Consider the following 25,232-nt stretch of genomic DNA (forward strand, 5'->3'; position numbering starts at 1 on the left):
AAAAAAAAAAAAAAGAAGAAGAAGGTAGCAGGAGGGGAAGAATGAAGGGGGAGAAATCGGAGGGGTAGACGAACCATGAGAGACGATGGACTCTGAAAAACAAACTGAGGGTTCTAGAGGGGAGGGGGGTGGGAGGATGGGTTAGCCTAGTGATGGGTATTGAGGAGGGCACATTCTGCATGGAGCACTGGGTGTTATGCACAAACAATGAATCATGGAACACTACATCTAAAACTGATGATGTAATGTATGGGGATTAACATAAGAATAAAAAAAAAAAGAAAGAAAATGGTGGGGGCAGGAATTAACTCCAAGGAAAATGGAAATGATACAGTAAAAGAAATGTAGTCAGAGTATACTAGGTGGCTCAGCAGTAAACACTGTCATAATAACATAAAATACTGTCAAAATAATGAGACACTTTATGGATTTTTATAAAATGTGTTGAAATTAAATATACTGAGTTTAATTATAAAGAAATTGCCATATAAGCATGCTATTTAGACATATGGAGGTAAAAACCAGAAGAAATATCTAAGAGTTCAGAGTGATCACTTCTAGGGAGAACAGCGTAAAGAGAGAGGTGAGACAGGCAACTACTGTTTTTCTTTCGAAGTCTATAATGTGATGTCAAGGTAATTAAATGGAGGAAAGAATTAAAAAAGCAAAGAAAAGAAAACATATGTTCATACAGATGGGTTGGGACAACTGAATAGCCACATGCAAAAGCATGAAGTTGGACCCATTCCTCAAACCATATGCAAAAATTAACTCAAAACGGATCATTGATCTAAATGTAAGAGCTAAACCATGAAACTCTTATAAGAAAACATAGACATAACCCTCCATGACCTTGGTTAGACAATGATTCTTCGATATGATAACAAAAGCACATGTGATGAAGAAAAAAGATAAATTAGACTTTGTCAAAATTAAAAACCTTTGTGCTTCAAAGCACATGATCAACAAAGTAAAGAGACAATGCACAGAATGGGAGATGGCATTTGCAAATCATGTATCTAATCAGAATATATAAGGAATTCTTACAACTCAACAATAAAAAGATGACCCAATTTAAAAATGAGCAGATCTCAGTAGACATTTCTCCAAACAAGATCAATAAATGTCCAATAGGTACCTGAAAACATCATTAGCCATGAAGGAAATGCAAATTAAAACCACAATAAGATACCACTTCACACCACTGGAATGGCAATAATCAAGAAGACAGACAGTAATAAGCATTGGCAAGGATGTGCAGAAAGATGCAACCCTCCTACGTTGCGGGTGGGAATGTAAAATGGTACAGCCTATTTGGAAAAGTTTGACAGTTCCTCCAAAAGTTAAACACACAGTTACCATATGAGCCAGCAATTCCACCCAAGAGAATGAAAACATACAAGTGTGCACAAACACTTTAACTCAAATGTTTATGGTGGCATTATTCCTAACAGCCAAAAATGCAAACAAACCAAATGTCCATTAAGTGATGAATGGATAAATAAATGGTGGTATATCCATACAATGGAATATTAGTCAAACAATAAAAGGACTGAAGTACTGATACATGGTACAACACGGATGAACCTGAAAAACAATTTGCTAAGCAAAAGAAGCTAGTCCCAAAAGACCACATGTTGTACAGTTCTATTTATACGAAATGTCCAAAACAGGGAAATTTATAAAAAAAAGCAGACTGATGGTTGCCTAGGGCTAGGAGTGAGGGCAGGAGGTAGGGGAAAAAAATAAGAAGTAACTGCTAATAGTTACGGGTTTCTTTTTGGGATGAAACTGTGGTAATGGTTGTATAATTCTGTGATTATACTAAAAGCCATTGATATATGCACTTCTCATAGAATTTTGTAGTATGTGAATTATATCTCAATAAAGCTGTTTTTAAAAGTCTATAAAGCAGGGGCACCTGGGTGGCTCAGTCGGTTAAGGGTCTGACTTGATTTCGGCTCAGGTCATGATCTCAGGGTCGTGGGATCAAGCTCCACACCAGGGTCTGCACTGGGTGTGGAGCCTGCTTAAGATTCTCTCTCTCCCCCTGTCCCTCCCCCTGTGCTAGCATGCACACTCTCTCTCTCAAATAAGTAACTCTTAAAAAAAAAGTCTATAAAGCATTGGTTATTATGTAGATATAAACATTTGTCAAAACTCATCCAGCCATATACTTAAATGGGCACATTTGACTATGTATAAATTATGCCTCAATAAAGTAGACTTTTAAAAAATGTCTCCAATGCAATAACTAGACAAAGGATACTTTCAGAACACCAAGCAAGAAAGAACATCAAACTCATTACTACCTTTCCATGACTAGCATTAATCATCATTAGGCAGACATCGTCTGCCTTCATTAGAAAGGCCTCTAATACAGATCAAACAACGGTCATCTGTCAGAAGAGACAAGACTCAATGTCCAGCAGGAAAGTTACAATGTCCATTTAATCAACATTTTCCTAAAGTTAGCAAAAGCGACTTCCTAGCAGAACATCTAATTTTCTAAATAGAACTATTATTATCATTATTTTTAAAGATTTTATTTATTTTTTGCAGAGAGAGAGATAGCGAGAGAGGGAACACAAGCAGGGGGAGTGGGAGAGGGAGAAGCAGGCTTCCCGCAGAGCAGGGAGCCCAATGCGGGGCTCGATCCCAGGACCCTGGGATCATGACCTGAGCTGAAGGCAGATGCTTAACGACTGAACCACCCAGCCACCCCAGAACTATTAATTATTAAAGTACTATTCATTCTCAGTCTGCTTTGGGGAGAAACACAATTTCACCTTAAAAACATAACATTTTTGTTGTGGTAGGAACTTGGGTATCAAACCCCTTATTATACAGACGCAGAAACCGACTGAGGCCTAGAGAAGTTAAAGATTTGCTCAGGGGGGCACCTGGGTGGCTCAGATGGTTAAGCGTCTGCCTTTGGCTCAGGTCTTGATCCCGGGGTCCTGGAATCGAGCCCCACATGGGGCTCCCTGCTTGGCGGGAAGCCTGCTTCTCCCTCTCCCACTCCCCCTGCTTGTGCTCTCTCTCTCTGTCAAATAAATAAATAAAATCTTAAAAAAAAAAAAAATTTGCTCAGGATCACACTGATGGTAAACTGACAAAGCTGTAACCAGTTTCCTTGTCCACGAACACCAGCACCGGTCACTTATCAGCAACCCCAGAGACAGGGCCTCCATGATCAGCACACATTTAAGGCTTCCTAGATTCCAGGTATTGCACTGGTACAGAATGCTCTCCTCACTTAATCCTCTACTGACTCTATGAAGCAGGGACTACTACCCACCGCCCCCTCTCCAAATAATTGGTGAGAAATTAGACGCCAGTGAGTTCGTATGTGGCCTACAATCAAGGAGCTGTACGAAGGGAGCCAAGAGGTCCACTTCGGCCATCTGTCTCTAGAACCTGAACTTCTAACCAACAAGATACGCCTACTTCCTTAAAGCAAACATTTTACATTTACACTTCTTTCAATAAATGTTGGCATTTTAGACTTCTAATATATGGAAAGATACTTACTGACACATCGTTTCTGTTAGAACACCCTGTTTATCCCTACCTCAAATTAAGTTCTGGCCTAAGTCTTGAATCCGGCCCCTTCTCTCTCTCTCTCTCTCTCTCTCTCTCTCTGAACCGCCCGTCATCAAGCCAGACTGAGGGGTGCAACATTACACCTGGCCTTTGGTGGTGCCCAGCTTGGCGCTGACCATAAGACAACAGATATTAGAGAAGCAGTCTTTTTTGTGTGGTATTATATGAAAACAAAGAACCAGTAAGAGATGATCGCATGGAGTTGAGAGAAATGACTGATTTAAACAATTTCACAAATTCTTATGAATGCTTTCTCAAAGGCAATGGCTTGACAATTAAAAGTGATCAGAGTAGACATACACAACACACGCCTCCCACATTCATTCTACTAAACCCATTAGTCTCTCAGGTTTTAGGCTGCACATGGACCTAAAAGATAATCTTGACCTCAAAATAAATCTATTAAATATTGTACAGAATGAAGGGAAAGAAACGGAGACTTCTCAGAGAAGCAATCCCATATTTGGTCTTAGGAATCCACTGCGATGTAAAACACAGACAAAATTATGGGCCACTTTAGAACAAAGCTGTAACTGCCCAGACATTTTTCATTCTGTTAAAGGGAAAGATGAATAAAAGCCAATGGAGACAACCTAAGCCACTCCGGGATTTTCTTTGTTAATGCCAGCAAATTCCTTCTAAAAAAACAAAGCAGCAAACTTAAGGCTTGATGTCTGTCTCATGGCTGTCTTCAGCAGGGTGAGCTTTGGGTTTCTCCCTATTAGAGCTACCTTGATGGAGAAGGGCCATTTAAGCAAGAACCTGACCTGATGTAAGACATCCAAAAACTGACACATGCAAACAAACACACGTCTTAGAAAGCATAATGTCCTATTCTGAATGCTGCCAACATGCAGAGATCTCTCTGGAACAGCCCCCAGAATCCATTTATAAGCCTCACAGGCATAACCCCCTGCTTTGCTCAGTAACATTATCTACCTTATCTGTCATCCATAGTCAACAGCCTATTATATTCTCTGAAGTGAAAAACTCAATCTCCCCTGAAAGATTAAAAACTTGTCAGCATCTACATTTTGTGTGTGTGTGCACCTAACCATGGCAAAGAAGGCGCTACCAGGGCAGGTATATTGGAGTGGATAAAAATCGCCTCAAGGGGTGAGAGAGAGAGAGATGGATCCCAGGTAACTAACAACACAGCAAAATCAGGTGTAAAGACTTTATCACCCTTACAATAAAGGCTTTAAAGAACAAACTCATCGATATTCTGATACCGATCATGCAAACAGGCCTAAAATGATGATGATATATGCAAATATCTGACATTTTCAAGTAAACAACAAAATCTTCAAGCTAAAAAAAATTCAAGTATAATATTCAGGCTAGTGAACTGATGAGCTACATTTATGTCATGAATTTTATTCAGAAGACATCATTTCCTTCCCAACACTTGAGAAATATCAGTTTCCTAAGTCCGTCATTTATGCACACATTATAAGTGTTTTGACTGGATTTCACTAGCAGTCAGGAGCCAAGGCTATTTTAAATAAGCCAAAACAACATAAAATTAGTAATTACATTATTGGACTTGTCCTTTTATCAATCAACCCTTTCTGAGGCTCAATCATTTCAAATGCACACCTATTTCACTAGAAAACAATTTCTTAAAAAATACTTCCACTTAGAAATAAATGTGAATTCAATTTAACACAATATATGCATCAGCCTCTGACTTTTCCTTCCAAAAGTCCTGTATTTTTAAAAATACTTCAAGAGGGGCCAAATTCAAACAATCCATATTCTGCAACCGAAGCGGAAGGTCTCGGGGCCAGAGAGACCTGTGTTCTCGTACAGGTCTTGCCGCGCTAACCGCACTCATGATCACTTAACCTGACACAGAGCAGATGTACCACACTGGTGGAACACCTCTCCCCAACCTCAGAAGTCTTAAACTGCAAAGAAATGCACAAAGCACTAGGATAATAATAACCACTTAATTTCTATTGGTTTTTCTTTTTTACATAAAAATTACTTTCTGAATATGCTATTTGTTTCTAAGCTTATAAACTTGCAACTCCTCAAAGCTGCTTCGAGGAATTTCTCTCAATTTGATGCAAGTTAACTCGACAGTGAAGAAATACATTTTTACCACATTAAGGCTCCCATGTGGCCCATTAAAAGTGTTTGGGATTATTAGTACAGTTATTAAATGTTTAATGCATTATACAGAGGGTGATCTTTCCATGCTATGAGAACTTTAACTTTAGTATGCTCCAACCCGAATGCTCAAACATGAAAGCTAACTGTTTGCAGATTTTTATACTTGGTGCCCTAACATCAGTTAAAACGTGGAATACAAGAGGAAAGAACTTAGCCAAAAACTTAACAGAACAGAGAAAGAAGTTGGGACAAGAGTCAGGCAAACAGGAAACATCCTCTCATTTGTCCTGATGCCAAAATGAACTTAGACAATTGTCCTGGGGCAACACCGAAAGTCTGGGAAAATACACCAACTATAATACACCTCGAAGAATAAATGTTAAAAAGCAGGGGTCAGGAGGTATACCCACTGGTTTTCCACTCTCATCTCCCACCCTCGGGAGGAGTTCTGTAACCAAACCTATAGGCACCCTGCTTTGCACTTCTGAGTAGGTAGTTTGCAAAAGCTCCAAATGACCGTCCTCATGGTGGTTAGGGTCACCGTTTTGGAAACTGTACAAAAAAATACCACCCAGAAATAAGAGTTGATGGGAATTATTTTTAAAGATTTCCTTTTGGCACAGGTTTATCTGAAGAAGGCAACTCCCTTTGAAAATTATATACAACTTGGTGTTCTCTTTAAATCACTGAGCTGGAAATATGGGGGTCTAACCTATATGAGTCCAGAGACCAATGTGTGCCACTCCCTCTCCAGCTGGAAGCCACAGGTGTCCTAAGGAAACACACATCTTAATTCCCAGGCAGATGCTGTGCTCAACACTGACTTCTTTGCTCTGCGGAAGTGATAAGCAAAGCCACGACTTCTCACCCTTTGGCCAGCCAGCCAGAGGCAGCTCTAATCAAAAGTAGCCCCTAACCCATCAAACTCTACATCCCTTAAAGTTCAAGGATGTCCTTAGTCTATCTGGCATCTTTTGGCCTCAAGTCCCTACAATGCCCTGAGGCTTCTTTCAACCAAAAGGGCCTAACGATGTTGTAATTCCTTTACTCCTACTGAAAAGTCCCACCTAAGACTCACTGACCTTCAAGATATTTATACCTACAATGAAAAAGGTAGGAGATGTCTGCCATCTCTTCTGCCTTGGAAAAGAGCATGGTTTCACCTGATCCCAATCTTGTCCTGCTTGCATTTGACTTATTTCTTAGATTTCTTAGATTTAATACTTTTACACTTGATCAGCCTCAGAGCTTACTCAGGTCCTGGGGTCACAGTCCAGGTCTGAACCCAAATCCAACTACTAGCTTTGTGATTCTGGGCAAATTTCCTCACCTTCTGTGCTTTAGGTTCCTTATCGGTAAAGTGAAGATAATAATCATACTTAATTCATGAGATTAGGGTATATCTCATAACACAGTCCCTATGTAGCCCCAGTACAGCGCCCAACACATAGGCAGTATTGCAAAAAAGGTGAGCTATAGAAATTCCTATGGGAGGTCTCTGTATTCCCTCCCTCCTTCCTTCCACTGCCAGGCCCTCTTCCTGGACTGGAACAGTGTAAGAATCTATGAAAAGGCCACTTGATGCAGTAAGGTCCTGACTATTGTAACACAAAATAACTGAGTGAAGGAAGAATAGAAACCAAAGTTTCTATTTCATCTTAGTCTCATTAATAACCTTAAGGTGACATAATACTAGGGCAACAATATATTAATTTATGACCAAGGCACTTGAAACTGAAAGAGGGTGATTAATAATTATGCCAAAGTAACTAGGACTGTCCTACTTAACACCCACTTGTAAACACTTCCTCACCATCAAGGAAAACCCCATTAAACGCAAACGATGGGGGGGCGGAGCAAGATGGCGGAGGAGTAGGAGACCTGGATTTCGTCTGGTCTCAGGAATTCAGCTGGATAGGGATCAAACCATTCTGAACACCTACAAACTCAACAGGAGATCGAAGAAAAGAAGAGCAACAACTCTCTGAACAGAAAAGCGACCACTTTCTGGAAGGTAGGACGTGCAGAGAAGTGAATCCGAGGCGATATTCGGGAGGATAGACGGCGGGGGAGGGGCCTCCGGCGGCCGCTTCTCGCAAGTGATAGAGCCGCGGAGCACAAAATCGGAACTTTTAAAAGTCTGCTCCACTGAGGGACGTCACTCTGGTGGCTAAGCAGGGGGTGGAACCCTCCGGGACAGTGTGGTCCCAGGACCCACGGGTCACAGAAAGACCGGGGGTGCCTGAGTGTGGCAGAGCTCCCAGGTATCGGAGCAGGGAAGCCGGCTGCAGAGGCGGAGCCCAGGCGCGGGCTCTCAGCTCGGGGTTGCCATAAACCGTGATCCGCGGCACAGTCGGGCCACTGCTCCTCCAGCAGGGACCCAACAAGCGGCAGATCCGAGGAGACTCACCTTCCTCCCCCGGGAGGAGCCGCGCAGGAGTGCGCCGCAGGGATCTGCTGGGTTTGGAGACTCCACCCGGGGTCGGGTGCCAGAGATAGAAACGCGCGGTCACAGGCCGGGTGAGCACGGAGTGCGGCTGGAGACCGGGGAGATGGGAGTGACTGAAGGCTTTTCTCTGGGGTCTCACTGAGGAGCGGGGCCCCGAGTTCTCGGCTCCTCCGCGGCGGAGATTGGAAGGCCGCCATTTTCACTCTCCGCCTCCAAAGCTGTATGGAAAGCTCGCAGGGAACAAAAGCCCCGGAGAGCAAACCTGAGCACATTACTTAGCTGGGAGAGGGCAAGGGCGGGGCAATTCTGCCTCCGGCAAAGACATTTGGAAACCACGGCAACAGGCCCCTCCCCAGAAGATCAGCGAGAACAGCCAGCCAAGACCAAGTTTACCGATCAATGAGAACGGCAGAACTCCAGCTCTAGGGGACTACTGCACATAGAATTCATAGCTTTTTTACCATGATTCTGTAGTCCTTCAAAGTTAATTTTTTTTTAACTGTCTTTTTTTCTTTTTTTTTCTTTTTGAATTTTTCTTTTTCCCATTTTCAACCAACATCTTATCAATCCCTTTTTTTTTAAAAAAATTTTTTTTATTTTTCATTTTTAGAGTCATATTCTCTCCCTTCATAGTAGTTACCCGTACTTTTGGCTTATATATATAAGTTGTTCTCTCTTTAAAATTTTGAGATAGTTTCTTCTAACAGATCAAAATATACCCTAAATCTCTAGTATATGGTGTTTTCTATTCCCCTGCCTGATCACATCCTCTCCCTTTTTTTTTCTTTTTTTAAATCCTCTTCTTTCTTTTTTCAAACAACTTCTTATCAATTCTTTTTATAAAATTTTTTATAATTTCCATCTTTACAGTCATATTCCATCCCTTCATCATATCAACCCTTATTTTTGTACATATATAAGTTTTTCTTTCTTTAAAATTTTGGGAGACACTTTCTTCTAAAAGACCAAAATACACCCCAAATCTAGTGTGTGGCACTGATCTATATACCAGCCTGATCATATTTGATCACATTCTGGTTTTTTTGTTGCTGTTGTTTTGTTTTGTTTGTTTTTGTTTTTATCTTTATCTTTTTCTTTTTTTTCTTTTTCTTTTTTCTCTCTTTCCCTTTCTTTTCCCACTGCTTCAGGTCTTTTCTGATTTGTTTAGAGTATATTTTCTGGGGACGTTGTTACTCTGCTAGCATTTTGTTCTCTCATTAATCTATTCTCCTCTGCACAAAATGACAAGACGGAAAAAATCACCTCAACAAAAAGAACAAGAGGTAGTACCGACTGCCAGGGACCTACTCAATACGGACATTAGTACGATGTCAGATCTAGAGTTCAGAATCATCACTTTAAAGATTCTAGCTGGGCTTGAAAAAAATATGGGAGTTATTAGAGAAACCCTTTCTGGAGAAGTAAAAGAATTAAAATCCAACCAAGTAGAGATCAAAAAGGCTATTAATGAGGTGCAATCAAACATGGGGGCGCTAACTGCTAGAATAAATGAGGCAGAAGAGAGAATCAGTAATATACAAGATGAAATGATGGAAAATAAAGAAGCTGAGAAAAAGAGAGATAAACAACTACTGGATCACGAGGGCAGAATTCGAGAGATAAGCGATACCATAAGACGAAACAACATTAGAATAATTGGGATCCCAGAGGAAGAAGAAAGAGAGAGAGGGGCAGAAGGTATAATGGAGCAAATTATAGCAGAGAACTTCCCTAATTTGGGGAAGGAAACAGGCATCAAAATCCAGGAAGCACAGAGAACCCCTCTCAAAATCAATAAAAATAGGTCAACACCCCGACATCTAATAGTAAAACTTATGAGTCTCATAGACAAAGAGAAAATCCTGAAAGCAGCTCGGGAGAAGAGATATGTAACCTACAAGGGTAGAAACATTAGATTGGCAACAGACCTATCCACAGAGACCTGGCAGGCCAGAAAGGACTGGCAGGATATATTCAGAGCACTAAATGAGAAAAATATGCAGCCAAGAATACTCTATCCAGCTAGGCTGTCATTGAAAATTGAAGGAGAGATAAAAAGCTTCCAGGACAAACAAAAACTAAAGGAATCTGCAAACACAAAACCAGCCCTACAGGAAATCTTGAAAGGGGTCCTCTAAGCAAAGAGAGAGCCTAAAAGCAACATAGGCCAGAAAGGAACACAGACAATAGACGGTAACAGTCACCTTACAGGCAATACAATGGCACTAAATTCCTATCTTTCAATAGTTACCCTGAATGTAAATGGGCTAAATGCCCCAATCAAAAGACACAGGCTATCAGACTGGATTAAAAAACAAGACCCATCGATATGCTGTCTGCAAGAGACTCATTTTTGACCCAAAGACACCCCCAGATTGAAAGTGAGGGGGTGGAAAACCATTTACCATGCTAATGGACACCAAAAGAAAGCTGGGGTGGCAATCCTTATATCAGACAAATTAGATTTTAAACCAAAGACTGTAATAAGAGATGAGGAAGGACACTATATCATACTTAAAGGATCTATCCAACAAGAAGATCTAACAATTGTAAATATCTATGCCCCTAACATGGGAGCAGCCAATTATATAAGCCAATTAATAACAAAAGCAAAGAAACACATCAACAACAATACAATAATAGTGGGGGACTTTAACACCCCCCTCACTGAAATGGACAGATCGTCTAAGCAAAAGATCAACAAGGAAATAAAGACTTTAAATGACACACTGGACCAAATGGACTTCACAGACATATTCAGAACATTCCACCCCAAAGCAGCGGAATACACATTCTTCTCTAGTGCCCATGGAACATTCTCCAGAATAGATCACATCCTAGGTCATAAATCAGGTCTCAACCGGTACCAAAAGATTGGAATCATTCCCTGCCTATTTTCAGACCACAATGCTTTGAAACTAGAGCTCAATCACAAGACAAAAGTCAGAAAGAACTCAAATACATGGAGGCTAAAGAGCATCCTACTGAAGAACGAATGGGTCAACCAGGAAATTAAAGAAGAATTAAAAAAATACATGGAAACCAATGAAAATGAAAACACAACTATTCAAAATCTTTGGGATGCAGCAAAGGCAGTCCTAAGAGGAAAGTATATAGCAATACAAGCCTTTCTCAAGAAGCAAGAAAGGTCTCAAGTACACAACCTAACCCTACACCTAAAGGAGCTGGAGAAAGAACAGCAAATAAAGCCTAAACCCAGCAGGAGAAGAGAAATAATAAAGATCAGAGCAGAAATCAATGAAATAGAAACTAAAAGAACAGTAGAACAGATCAACGAAACTAGGAGCTGGTTCTTTGAAAGAATTAACAAGATTGATAAACCCCTGGCCAGACTTATCAAAAAGAGAAGAGAAATGACCCAAATCAACAAAATCATGAATGAAAGAGGAGAGATCACAACCAACACCAAAGAAATACAAACAATTATAAGAACATATTATGAGCAACTCTATGCCAGCAAATTAAATAACCTGGAAGAAATGGATGCATTCCTAGAGATGTACCAACTACCAAAACTGAACCAGAATGAAATAGAAAACCTGAACAGACCTATAACCACTAAGGAAATTGAAGCAGTCATCAAAAATCTCCCAACAAACAAAAGCCCAGGGCCAGATGGCTTCCCAGGGGAATTCTACCAAACATTTCAAGAAGAATTAATACCTATTCTTCTGAAACTGTTCCAAAAAATAGAAATGGAAGGAAAACTTCCAAACTCATTTTATGAGGCCAGCATTACCTTGATCCCAAAACCAGACAAAGACCCCATCAAAAAGGAGAATTACAGACCAATATCCCTGATGAACATGGATGCAAAAATTCTCACCAAAATACTAGCCAATAGGATCCAACAGTACATTAAAAGGATTATTCACCATGACCAAGTGGGATTTATCCCTGGGCTGCAAGGTTGGTTCAACATCCGCAAATCAATCAACGTGATACAATACATTAACAAAAGAAAGAACAAGAATCATATGATCCTCTCAATAGATGCAGTAAAAGCATTTGACAAAGTTCAGCATCCTTTCTTGATCAAAACTCTTCAGAGTATAGGGATAGAGGGTACATACCTCAATATCATAAAAGCCATCTATGAAAAACCTACAGCGAATATCATTCTCAATGGGGAAAAACTGAGAGCTTTCCCCCTAAGGTCAGGAACGCGGTAGGGATGTCCACTATCACCACTGCTATTCAACATAGTATTGGAAGTCCTAGCCACAGCAATCAGACAACAAAAAGAAATCAAAGGCATTCAAATTGGCAAGGAAGAAGTCAAACTCTCACTCTTTGCAGATGATATGATACTTTATGTGGAAAACCCCAAAGACTCCACCCCAAAACTGCTAGAACTCATACAGGAATTCAGTAAAGTGGCAGGATAGAAAATCAATGCACAGAAGTCAGTGGCATTCCTATACACCAACAACAAGACAGAAGAAAGAGAAATTAAGGAGTCGATCCCATTTACAATTGCACCCAAAACCATAAGATACCTAGGAATAAATCTAACCAAAGAGACAAAGGATCTGTACTCAGAAAACTATAAAATACTCATGAAAGAAATTGAGGAAGACACAAAGAAATGGAAAAATGTTCCATGCTCATGGATTGGAAGAACAAATATCGTGAAGATGTCAATGCTACCTAGAGCAATCTACACATTCCATGCAATCCCCATCAAAATACCATCCACTTTTTTCAAAGAAATGGAACAAATAATCCTAAAATTTGTATGGAACCAGAAAAGACCCCGCATAGCCAGAGGAATGTTGAAAAAGAAAAGCAAAGCCGGCGGCATCACAATTCCGGACTTCCAGCTCTATTACAAAGCTGTCATCGTCAAGACAGCATGGTACTGGCACAAAAACAGACACATAGATCAATGGAACAGAATAGAGAGCCCAGAAATGGACCCTCAACTCTATGGTCAACTCATCTTTGACAAAGCAGGAAAGAATGTCCAATGGAACAAAGACAGTCTCTTCAACAAATGGTGTTGGGAAAATTGGATAGCCACATGCAGAAGAATGAAACTGGACCATTTCCTCACACCACACAGAAAAATAGACTCCAAATGGTTGAAAGACCTCAATGGGAGACAGGAGTCCATCAAAATCCTAAAGGAGAACACAGGCAGCAACCTCTTTGACCTCAGCCGAAGCAACTTCTTCCTAGAAACATCGCCAAAGGCAAGGGAGGCAAGGGCAAAAATGAACTATTGGGACTTCATCAAGATAAAAAGCTTTTGCAAAGCAAAGGAAACAGTCAAGAAAACCAAAAGACAACCGACAGAATGGGAGAAGATATTTGCAAATGACACATCAGATAAAGGGCTAGTATCCAAAATCTATAAAGAACTCATCAAACTCAACACCCAAAGAACAAAGAATCCAATCAAGAAATTGGCAGAAGACATGAACAGACATTTTTCCAAAGAAGACATCCAAATGGCCAACAGACACATGAAAAAGTGCTCAATATCGCTCGGCATCAGGGAAATCCAAATCAAAACCTCAATGAGATACCACCTCACACCAGTCAGAATGGCTAAAATTAACAAGTCAGGAAATGACAGATGTTGGCGGGGATGCGGAGAAAGGGGAACCCTCCTACACTGCTGGTGGGAATGCAAGCTGGTGCAGCCACTCTGGAAAACAGTATGGAGGTTCCTCAAAAAGTTGAAAATAGAGCTACCATATGATCCAGCAATTGCACTACTGGGTATTTACCCCAAAGATACAAAAGTAGGGATCCGAAGGGGTACGTGCACCCCGATGTTTATAGCAGCAATGTCCACAATAGCCAAAGTGTGGAAAGAGCCAAGATGTCCATCGACAGATGAATGGATAAAGAAGATGTGGTATATATATACAATGGAATATTATGCAGCCATCAAAAGGAATGAGATCTTGCCATTTGCAACGACGTGGATGGAACTGGAGGGTATTATGTTGAGTGAAATAAGTCAAACAGAGAAAGACATGTATCATATGATCTCACTGATATGAGGAATTCTTAATCTCAGGGAACAAACTGAGGGTTGCTGGAGTGGGGGGTGGGGTGGGAAGGATGGGGTGACTGGGTGATAGACACTGGGGAGGGTATGTGCTCTGGTAAGCGCTGTGAATTGTGCAAGACTGTTGAATCTCAGATCTGTACCTCTGAAACAAATAATGCAATATATGTTAAGAAAAAAAAAAAAGAAGAAGAAGAAGGTAGCGGGAGGGGAAGAAAGAAGCGGGGGAAATCAGAGGGGTAGACGAACCATGAGAGACGATGGACTCTGAAAAACAAACAGGGTTCTAGAGGGGAGGGGGGTGGGAGGATGGGTTAGCCTGGTGGTGGGTATTGAGGAGGGCACATTCTGCATGGAGCACTGGGTGTTATGCACAATGAATCATGGAACACTTCATCTAAAACTAATGATGTAATGTATGGGGATTAATATAAGAATAAAATAAATAAATAAATAAATAAATAAATAAATAAATGCATGCATGCATGCATGCATGCAAACGATGATCCAGGGTCCAAACCCAGCTGTTGCTTTTTATAAATAAAGTGTTACCAGAACACAACCATTCTCATTTGTTTACACATTGTCAGTGTCTGCTTTCATCGACAAGGGTGGGGTTAAGTTGATGCAGAGACGGGATGGTTTGCAAAGCCTAAGATATTTAGTAGCTCGCTCTTTACAGAAAAAGTTTGCCAGCCCCTGTTCTAGGTTCAAGTAATTCAGAGACACTGCCTTCCAACCCCACAGGCACACAGTTGTGTGCTATTCTTTGACAAGAATAAAATAGCAAATTACTTCTCTTATGATAAGCATGGATTCTTATATAGCAATTCCATATTTTAAATGAACTAAAATTTATCAAAATACAGCTTCCTCATGGGCACCAAATTTTCAGAAGTTTCTGTCAAACTAGAAAGGATCCAAAGAAGTAGGAATACTTGAGTGTCATGTTTAGGAATATTATTAAATGTGGAATGGTCAAGGGAACTTAACTATTTAAATATAGGGGAGCCTGGGTGGCTCAGTCGGTTAAGCGTCTGCCTTCGGCTCAGGTCATGATCCCGGGGGTCCTTGGGATCAGACTCTCTGCTCAGTGGGGAGCCTGCTTCTCCCTCTCCCTACTTGTGCTCTCTCTTTCTCTCTCCCTCCCCCTCTCTGTCAAATAAATAAAATCTTTAAAAAAAAACTATTTAAAATACAAAAAGAAAAGCTTTGGGGTTGGAAAGGATAGGACTATGGTCTTGGCACACAAGGAGGGCTGTCATGAAGCGTGGGAGCCAGCACGATGTGGTGACTCAGTGCTCTGCTCTTGAGGGTGGCCACCTAACTGAGGTCCTCGCCTCCAAGGCTCGTCTGTGAAACTGGGGTGTTAACAGTACCTTCTTCAAAGGTTGGTGGAGAGCACCAAATAAGATGGAAAGTGTCCAGCTGCTGTTGCTTTTATTATTTGTATTATTATTGTTTTATTATTTTTTGTATTATTATCCTTGTTGAAGAGGTGGTAGACATACTGTCAACAAAATTAAAACAACCGGGGGTAGGTTTCAGACAGGCAGATTTCAGCTCAACATTGGGAAGTCTTACCACTTTCCTGCCTGCCTGATAAGCAGATAAACAGACACTTTGATAGAGTTCAAAATCCCTGACACTGCCCCCAGTGGGGTCATGACCCTATGACAGAGAGGATGCGGGAGGGGCTGTAGAAGATTAATAATTGGTATTGAATTACTTCAATGTTGTTTTTCTGTGACCATGTTTAAGAACGTTTTATATGTTCCTGAGAGATGAGTACATATCATCTCACTGATAGGGAAATATGACACAACAGAGATTAAACAGATGTCAGCAGATTATGAGGACAATGTACTGCAAACTTTTGACATTTTGAAGGACCACCAGCAACTCCAAACAAAGAAAGCAAGCTGGTTCCATTTCACCAGAAAGGTGACTGGAGGGGCAAGAACATGGCACTAACGGATGCCACGATGCTGATGGATTAACCCAGGAAGTGGCCCACTCCCAAACAACAGACCTGATGGTTTTGGCTGGCGGGATCCTACAGAAGCACACTGTGCCCAATTCTGGCTGGGCCCAGGCACCTGAGGCTAGGCCCAGGCTCCCTCTCACCACAGCCTGCCTTATCATTTGTGGACAAGCTCCAACAGAGGCTTCCTCATGGATCATGGTGGGTGGAAGAGCGCCAGCTGTGTAACAGGCCTGCAGTCCCAGCTGCCAGTTACCCAGGATGAAAGGTAAGTGTGGCCACGAGGAGTATAGACTCACACACTCCTTAGTGTGAATCTAAGGGGATTGAGGGTTATTAATTCAGGACCGGAATACAAATCAAAAGGGTTTTCTTTTTTCTTTTTTTCTTTCCTTTTTTTGTTTTTTTGGTTTTGGTTTTGTGTTTTTAAATGGAGGAATAGAAAGAGGAGTAGGAGAAAGCATGGGCTCGCTACAGAAAATCACAGTTGAAACACTATGAAGAGGCCAATGAGGTTGGGGGTAGATAAGTGGATAAAAGCAAGCATACTATGAGAATACACACAGTCCGTGTTTTCTTCTTGAATTACAAGTATGAAATATCTTTTCACGGGTTATCAAATCTTCCATGCCATCCTTCTCAAGTCCCTCCCCCAGCTGGACAGGCACTGGAATGTGTAACAAGTGCTACTCCTTTGTGTGGTACTTGACAGTTTATAAAGCACAACCACGATAAAAAAAAAAATAGGATGGTGGGTAGTTCTACTCCCAAACTCAAAAAAGACCAGTGACTTGGCCGATGTCCCACAGCTAAAGGAGACCACAGTCCACCAACCCATTGTACTTTTTATCAGACTGCTTTTCAGAGCTAGGATCCTCAGACAGGGTGGGAAGTGGATGAAGGGGGGAGACAGGGAAGGAGGAGCGCCAGGCCCTTTCTAAGACATTTTTTCCTCACACAATCCTGATGTCAACCCTTCTGGGTGTGTAGGATTCCTCAGCATGGCAAAGTGGACTCTGAGGGGTCAAGTTCAAGATCATATATGGACTAGCTGATGGCATTTACTCCAGGCTTTCCCTACCCCAAGGCTGCCTGGAAACCAGGTGTGGAGGCAACAAGGCAGGAGAAACACTGGGGGCAGCTCTGAAGGCAGCTCTGTGCCATAGTGAGATGCTCACCAGCTTGGGAGAACAAGGGTGCCAGAGCCCAGGCAGGAGCAGCGCTGGGGACTCGGTGAGAAATGACCAGGGATCTAGGCAGAAGGAAAGGGGGTAAGGGTGGGGGTAGGAGGAGTGAAGGGAGGAGATGGTCTGGAGGACCTAGCACCATGTCTCCTAGCAAGTGACCTCAGATGCATGCTTACCCACCACAGCAGGTGAAGTCAAAGCTCTAAAAATCCAATCTGAAAGCAGTCATGGGAAACACACCAATCAGTGGTTTGTAGTTAGTCTTTGATTTAAGGAAAGAGGAAGTTCAACCCTAATGAAGCAAAAACAACTTACCGTCTGGAGCAGCACGTGCCTCCTCCTCTCCATCCCAAGCTCCCATCCATGGTCATGCTCTCATTGCCACTTGGGAGAGCCGTCCTGACCCCTCGAAGATCCTTTCCCCTTTGCTTCTCTACAGTTTCTAGAAAGCCAGCAGGAGGTGAAGACGAGCGTTTGAATCTCTGTTGCAGCTTTCTGGACCCTTGTTCCATGTCTGCCATCCTAGCCAAACAACGTGGACACTGAGTCCAGTAGGCTGGGGCTACAATGAACCAGGCAGCCCCACTACCGCCTCACTACTGTGCATCCTGGCAACAAATGGCCACCTTGCCCCAACAGAGCCCCCAGGGGCTCTCTCCTGACTTCCCTGCAGTGTGAGCTGCCTGAAGGTGCTGTAGAAGGCGAAGGAATGATTTGGGCTTTGACCTATGCAGACCTAGGTATGAATTCCAACTCTACCAAGTGCTAGCTGAGTCCCAGTTGCCTTATCTGAAAAATGGGGATAATGATTCTTACCTCAAAATGTTGCAGGAAAGATTGAATGAGACTGCATCTGCTAGAATCTGGTACTGTCCATCTAGCACACAGTAGCTAGTGAATAAACATTAGCTCTATTTTCTCCCTCTTCCCCCAATACTGGGGAGGCGGGCTGGCCTGGTGTGATGTGGGGTACAAGGTAACAAACCTCTCTTCCCCTGGCTTCTCTACCCCTTCATCCATATTCTCCTTCCCTCTCAGGCTTCATTTCAGAGCCTGATAAATGCAACATGCAAGGGCAAAGATTACATTGCAAGGCCTCAAGGCCTCACTTTTTAGGCACATAGAGTGGAATCACAGCTTATATGATGATTGGGTTCTCAATTCACCAAGAAATGACTATATTAAAAATTACTCCTTGGGGCGCCTGGGTGGCTCAGTCGGTTAAGCGTCTGCCTTCGGCTCAGGTCATGATCCCGGGGTCCTGGGATCGAGCCCCACGTCGGGCTCCCTGCTCAGCGGGAAGACTGCTTCTCCCTCTGCCGCTCCCCCTGCTTGTCCTCTCTCTCTCTGTCAAATAAATAAATAAAATCTTAAAAATAAATAAATAAATAAATAAATAAATAAATAAATAATTACTCCTGAAAATATCTTAAACACAAAATAAATAAAACACAAGTTTAGTACTGTCTGTATAGAAATCAATCCAACGTGGCCAGTTTTTTCTATTTTCTCTCTAGTGTTGAAACAAATCACAGTTTCTTTGGTTAAGTAACAATATAACTAGCTTACACTTAGGGATCACATTATAAGAGAAGTTCACCCCGTATATGTACAGCATAACAGCTGTGTGTCATTTGTGTGAGCCACGTGGCTTCTCACTATTGTGTCCAGGGAACTTTAAATATGGTTTCTCACCTTGACTCCCTAACCAGAGTTGCTTCTGCCTCCCCACCCCTTCTATCCCATTAGAGAATATTTTTTAATTTATAAAAATAGATGGGCATTCTAGAAATTTTGCAAAGTACAGAAAGGAAGTAACAAAAAGAAAGCTCTTCACAAAAAAAGGCAGCCTCATTTTGGAATATTTCCTCTCCAGTCTTTTTTCTCTTTAAACTTTTATATTGTTAGGGTCACAGTATATATAATTTTTCTACTTTTTTTCTTCCTTAATTCTGCCTGTTTGACCTAATATTGTAACATCCGGCTCAAAAATGATCGGCGACTTTGCCACAGTCCTTGCTATTAGCAACTCGGTATATGTAATTCTAATGGCTGCATACTTATATAGCTATTTCAAAATTTATTCATCAGCTCAACACTAGACCAGCTGTCTCCAACTTTTCACTATTATAAATAATGCCACAATGAACATCTTTCTGGATAAACCTTTTTACACACAGTGAATAGGTTCCAAACCACTTTTTTTTTTAAGCAGTAGAAAATCTGGTCCACACAGAGGTGATATCCCACCAAGCCTTGGAAACGATGCACAGAAGACCACCTATTTGACGCTGCTGCCAAGGCATTCCCACTTGGCAGCCAGGGGGCTCAGACACATTGCAGCAAAAGCAGGGCACCTATGAGGACAGTGGCCAGACTATTCCATGGTGGGAACACTCCTCAGTCAGCGGCCATTGACTTGGGTGATCTTGGTCAAATCATTTCTCATTTGGGGCTTTGGTTTCTTCAGCTGTAATACTGGGAGCTGGAATGAGATCATCTCAATGTTCCCTGCTGCCTTTAGAACTGAATGGCTGGCTTTAGAAAACAGAATGAGTTTTACAGACCCAACAATGACTTTCCTCAACAACCTTACAGTTGGATTTCTCTAAGGCTGAATTACAACTTGAGGCTATCATGGCCGTTACCGCGAGGTCCTGTGCCCCAAGCTCTCAGTCAGACACTGGGAAGAAACTCAGGGAAGGAGAGGAAAAGCCCCGGTGTGGCACAGTAGGGGGAAAATGAACCCACTGTGGTGAGCAAGTACAGAATGCTTACAGAGCCTCACATGGATGTCCTGCTCTGAGCATCAGCTGTCTGGAAGAGACCATGTGTCCAAAGAAGTTTGCTGGCCAGTATCAGGATGTCAGACTGCGAAGGCTAACAGACGCCCTGAGTTAACCCCTGAGGCCCAAAGCAAGCTCAGTGGAGAGCCACTCACGTGGAGTCTTCTTTAGCCTGACCCAGAATTCTCTTAATTTGGTTATCTACTTCCCCAGGCCAGAGCAGACAGGAACGCAGAAGTAAGGAGAAGTGGGACTGAAGGAGAGTTAGCGGCAGGCTGACAACAGCAAGAAGGGAGCACTGGAGGCTGATGGAGAGGGAGGCTGCACAAGTTAGCAAAAGCAGGCAGAAGAGTTCTAGCAAAGCAGTTTGGGGTCACTTACTGTAGGAGCAAGCTGTCCGTGGCCCTTGCGAGCATTAATGGATATGGCTATAGGTGTTCAAAGGTATGATCTTGGTTAATTCACACCAAAGGTTAACAGACTTCGTTTGAGAAGACAAGGAAATCTAAATCTCTGAGACATTTGAGGATAATTTCCATCAAAAGTGTTTCAAATAAAAAAGGGAGGGGCGCCTGGGTGGCTCGGTTGGTTAAGCCCCCACTCTTGGTTTTGGCCTGGGTCTTCCTGAGATTGAGTCAGGCTCCGCGCTCAGCCGAGGTTCTCTCCCTTCCCTCTCTCTCTACCCTTACCCCGGCTCACATGCTCTTTCTCTCTAAAATAAATAAATCTTTAAAAAAATAATAAAACGAAATTTTAAAGGGGGTAAGTTTCAGTTATCTGAGAGAATGACCCATGTTAAGCACCTCATCTGCTAAGGGTATCAGGAGTCAGGGCAAACTGATTCAGGACATACCGTGTTAAAGGGATGCTGGTAAAAGGCAGGGATTTTCGGGGCTGGGCTCTTGTACGTTCTGCCCATATTGGCATCATGCCTAATACTATGGTAAGCCCAAGCTGGGTGCTTGCTGAGCTGGGCTGATGTTCCAGAGCAAGGTCTGCGTACACAGACACTCCTGCTGACTCCAGCCAGGGGAATGCTGAGCCACAGCACTTGCCATGGGCCTCTCAGAAAACACTGGCTCTCCTCTCCACCTTCCCCAGACACAAACCAAAAACAGAAGATCTGCTAAAAAGTTATTAGGCCGACGCACGACATGGCTGCCTCTAGGGTGGGGAAAGCAACTGAAGTTGGTATTGAAAAGAAATTTCACACACACACACACACACACACACACACACAAATTTTACAAAGGCTGAAAGCAACTATGCCAAAATGTTAAGTGCTGTAAAGTCTGAGTGACCGGTATATAAATAGTACTGTTATATTATTCTTGGGATTTTGTGTATGTGTGTTTTCAAGTATCTCAAAAAATAAAAGATGATGGGTTTCTGTCCCCCAGGAGGTTATGTCACTAAATCACTGGTGCATGTGTCCATCCATTCAGGTATCTCCTGCCTTGCAGGGCCTGGCAGCTGCTAGGCTGGACCGAGCTGGGGACACAGTAAACAGAGCAGATCAGTTCCCAGCCCTCCAAAGCCTCCATCCTTCTCTGTGCTTTAGCTGCATGCTTTTTCCATTCTCTGAAACCTTAGAAGACAAGAAGAAGGGGTTATCTCATCTCCTTCTACCTCTGTTTCCACTCAGAGTAAAACCCAGAGCCCTTACCTAGACCACACAACCTTACCCAAGCCTCCTCTTTCCTCTTCCGCTCCATGTCCCCACCTCCTGCTTTCACAGGGCAGCACGATGACCTCTGTCACTGTCACACCTCCCTACATGCTTTCATGCTGATAATGCTTAGTTATGTGTCCGTAGCCCCTCCTCTCCTTGTCTGGCTCACTCCCCTCCAGTCCCACTGGCTTCCTTGCTATTCTCAAACACACTGGTCTCCCACAGGCCTAGAACTTTATACCGACAGACACGCTGAAGCTAACTCCCTCGCCTCCTCAAGCCTTCTCAGTGAGGCTTTCTGGGATCACCGATTTAAAACTGCAGCCTGGGGGCGCCTGGGTGGCTCAGTCATTAAGCGTCTGCCTTTGGCTCAGGTCATGATCCCAGGGTCCTGGGATCGAGCCCTGCATCGGGCTCCCTGCTCTGCGGGAAGCCTGCTTCTCCCTCTCCCACTCCCCCTGCTTGTGTTCCCTCTCTCGCTGTGTCTTGCTGTGTCTGTCAAATAAAAAAATAATAAAAATAAAATAAAATTGCAGCCTGTCCGCTCCCAACCCCTCCCCTCCTGAAGCCTTTTACCTCGTTCTACTTTTCTTGTTGGACAGCACTTACTACCTACCAACACACAATATAATCTATGTATTCATTTGGGTTACTGCTTATTGCCTGTCTCCTGCACCAGAACGTAAGACCTGTCAGAGAAGAAACTGGTTTTGTTCACTGATGTATCTGAAGTGTCTCAACAATGCCCTCAATAAACATCTGATGTTGAACAAACCCATTTCAGAGCAATCACAAATACCGTCTTTCCTGTTTACCTGATTACTTATTTACTGTTTTCCGCAGGAGAGTCAGAAAGCCAGAGCAAGCACCATGCGGCAACAAGCCTGTCTGTCCTGTTTAATCCCCACACCCAGCATGTAGAAAAAAGTCTGACACATTTGAGGTGTTCAGTAAATATCTGAAACAAAAGAAGACACTATCGGGCTAGGTCTAATGGGTGTTTTTCTATAAAAGGACTTCATGGGAATTTAGCTACCCATTTTCCTCTAATTCGCTGGAAGAATCATAGCCATCTGAAAAGGAATCATTATTTTAACTAGCATAATCATGATGCAAAAATAATTATTTCACTTATTCTGTATCCCAAGTTTGGAAGTCAACTTCAGACTGTAATTGCTGCCCAAATCCCAGTAGTAAACAAACCAGCTTTGCATTTTATATGTTACCATGAGGCTCTCCAGGTTTGTTCTCTCCAGCCAAAGAAATGTTGACACAGTTGCAAGTTTCAACATGCTGATCATGTTAAAATAGTGCACAAGAAATATTTTTCCACTTTATAAAAAGCCAGACTGTTTACATGCTTAAGTGGCCAGAGACTTTGCTATCTGTGTGTGGTCCTGAAGTTTCAATATCATAACCATGAATACAAAGTGGAGCAGCATGCAACAAACTAGTCGATGTCGTTCCACAGCCAAATTGGGAATCAAGATGTTACTATGCAAGGACTAACTCATAAATGGGCAGGTTAATAGAGGTGGGGGGTAGTGCGGGAATGGAAGGAGAGGGGAGTGTCCAATAATGTAATTTTAATATATTTTTGAAGAATAATTTGATAGAACTCTGGGTTGTATCTGCATATACATAATACAGAAAAACATCTACATCTATATTAAATCCGGAGCAAGAAGGAGCACGAGAGAGAGGACGGAAATAGCTCATAAGGTCTTTGGCCTACAGATTTCTACTCACGATCACATACAAATCTGCTGAGCACAGTGTTAACAACAAGCCCGGACTCAAGCGGTAGGAAGATCTAGGAAAAGCTTCCCAAGCACGGACCTTCATACGCTGGAGATGAGAGGTGTTACTTAGGCTGGGCCAGTGGTTCAACCGAGGCCTTGTGCAGCCTGCACAGAGCACCCAACAGAGGAGGGGCCCCAAGTTCATAGCCCGGCCAAACGAGAAGACATGCCCTGTCTCCTCTGTCTTTCCGTTTTCTAAGTAGCACTGGCTTTGGTCTACAATAATTCAGTCTTTCTTCAAGCTAGAAATAGAATTCGAGCCGGGGCTCCGCCCTGTCCAGACAAGATATAACTGAAAAAAGACCTCACAGAAAGAAAAATTATCTACATCTGACTAACTGAAGACACTTATTCCCAGAGTCTAGGGTTTAAATGCTCAAGACAGTTTCTGGATTCTGGGCTGTTTGCATTTATCATTCCTCTAGGTCCCAAAATGCTTCAGGTTAGTGAGGACTGCCGGTTCTCACATTTTTAATAGCTCTCCACTTGAAAAAGGTTCTCAGTACACCGTATCTAAACAAAAAAATAAATCACTTAATGTAAGCAGGTTCATGTTGCAACCTGAAATGCCATTTCCCATTTGACTGCCAAAGGCACAAACTGTTATTCTCAGTTGACTGAATAAGTGAAAGAATGGTACTTCGTTATGATTTCTTTTTCCTGGCATTCTTTTTTTTTCCTTCTACAGTTTCTTTTATAGTCTTCTAGAGCTATAGGTCAGAATAGTTTTCCTGTTGCTAGGACAACAGTGTAAATAAGTCAACTTTAAAATTCACTCTGGGGGTATGGAGCTGCCACATTTCCAGCTACCTAAGCCCTGCTGGGTGTGTGTGGCACTCTTCCCTGCAGACGGTGGATCATGGCCATTTAACTGGCCTCCCTCCATTGCAGCCACCATCTTTCTGGCCAGGAAAATCCCACAAGCCTCTGAGAGGCCCCTCTCTAACTGCTGGGACTCCTACACACACACACATCCGGTAATGGTCTCCTGCACTAAAAGGAGACGAATGTAAGTCCAATGTTACACTTCCCCAAATGCAGAGCCGAAATTAGAGGAGCATGGTGGATATATGCTTCTCCAACTCTGCCAAGCATCTTTGGTGCCTCCCACTTATTACACGATGCTACAGAGCAATGATTAAAATAAGGAGCACTAAGAACACCTCTGGAGGGGCAGCATAAAGGGTCTGGGAGAGCCCTTGAGAAGGGGCTCTTTATATTCAAAAGGCTCTAACCATCTCTCCACCATGTCCACTGTCCTACTGCAGCTTTCCAGATCTATCTCACTAGAGGTTCAGGAACTCCTACAAGGGACCAGCCTATGCCTGCAGGAGGGGGTTCTTCCTGTCATTTCAGAGAATTCTCCATTCACAGTTAATCTGTCCATTCTCCCAGGGCTCCTGGAACCCAAGGAATAGAGAAGGTACACATACTTAACTGAATCCCACTCCAGGGTCTGAAGATGAGAGACCCCAGTCCTAGGATAAGCCAACAGTAAAGGCAAACATATTCACAGAATCTCAAGGCTGCCAAGACCCAGCTCTCCACCCATACAACATTTCTAGGCTTTCTTCCCAGTTGCTGC

At 42.6% G+C, this 25,232-nt stretch overlaps 1 protein-coding gene across 1 annotated transcript in view; it reads right to left on the minus strand.

The window, feature by feature from the left end:
- Positions 1 to 17,908, minus strand: part of LOC110579692 (SLX4 interacting protein) — a 117,973-nt gene extending 100,065 nt beyond the window's left edge. Inside the window, exon 1 of the mRNA XM_021689341.1 lies at positions 17,703 to 17,908. Within this exon, the coding sequence (XP_021545016.1) occupies positions 17,703 to 17,908 (206 nt within the window). The remainder of the gene's footprint in view (positions 1 to 17,702) is intronic.
- Positions 17,909 to 25,232: the final 7,324 nt, after the last annotated feature.

The sequence above is a fragment of the Neomonachus schauinslandi genome, chromosome 10 (assembly GCF_002201575.2).
Source record: "Neomonachus schauinslandi chromosome 10, ASM220157v2, whole genome shotgun sequence".
NCBI lineage: Eukaryota > Metazoa > Chordata > Mammalia > Carnivora > Phocidae > Neomonachus > Neomonachus schauinslandi.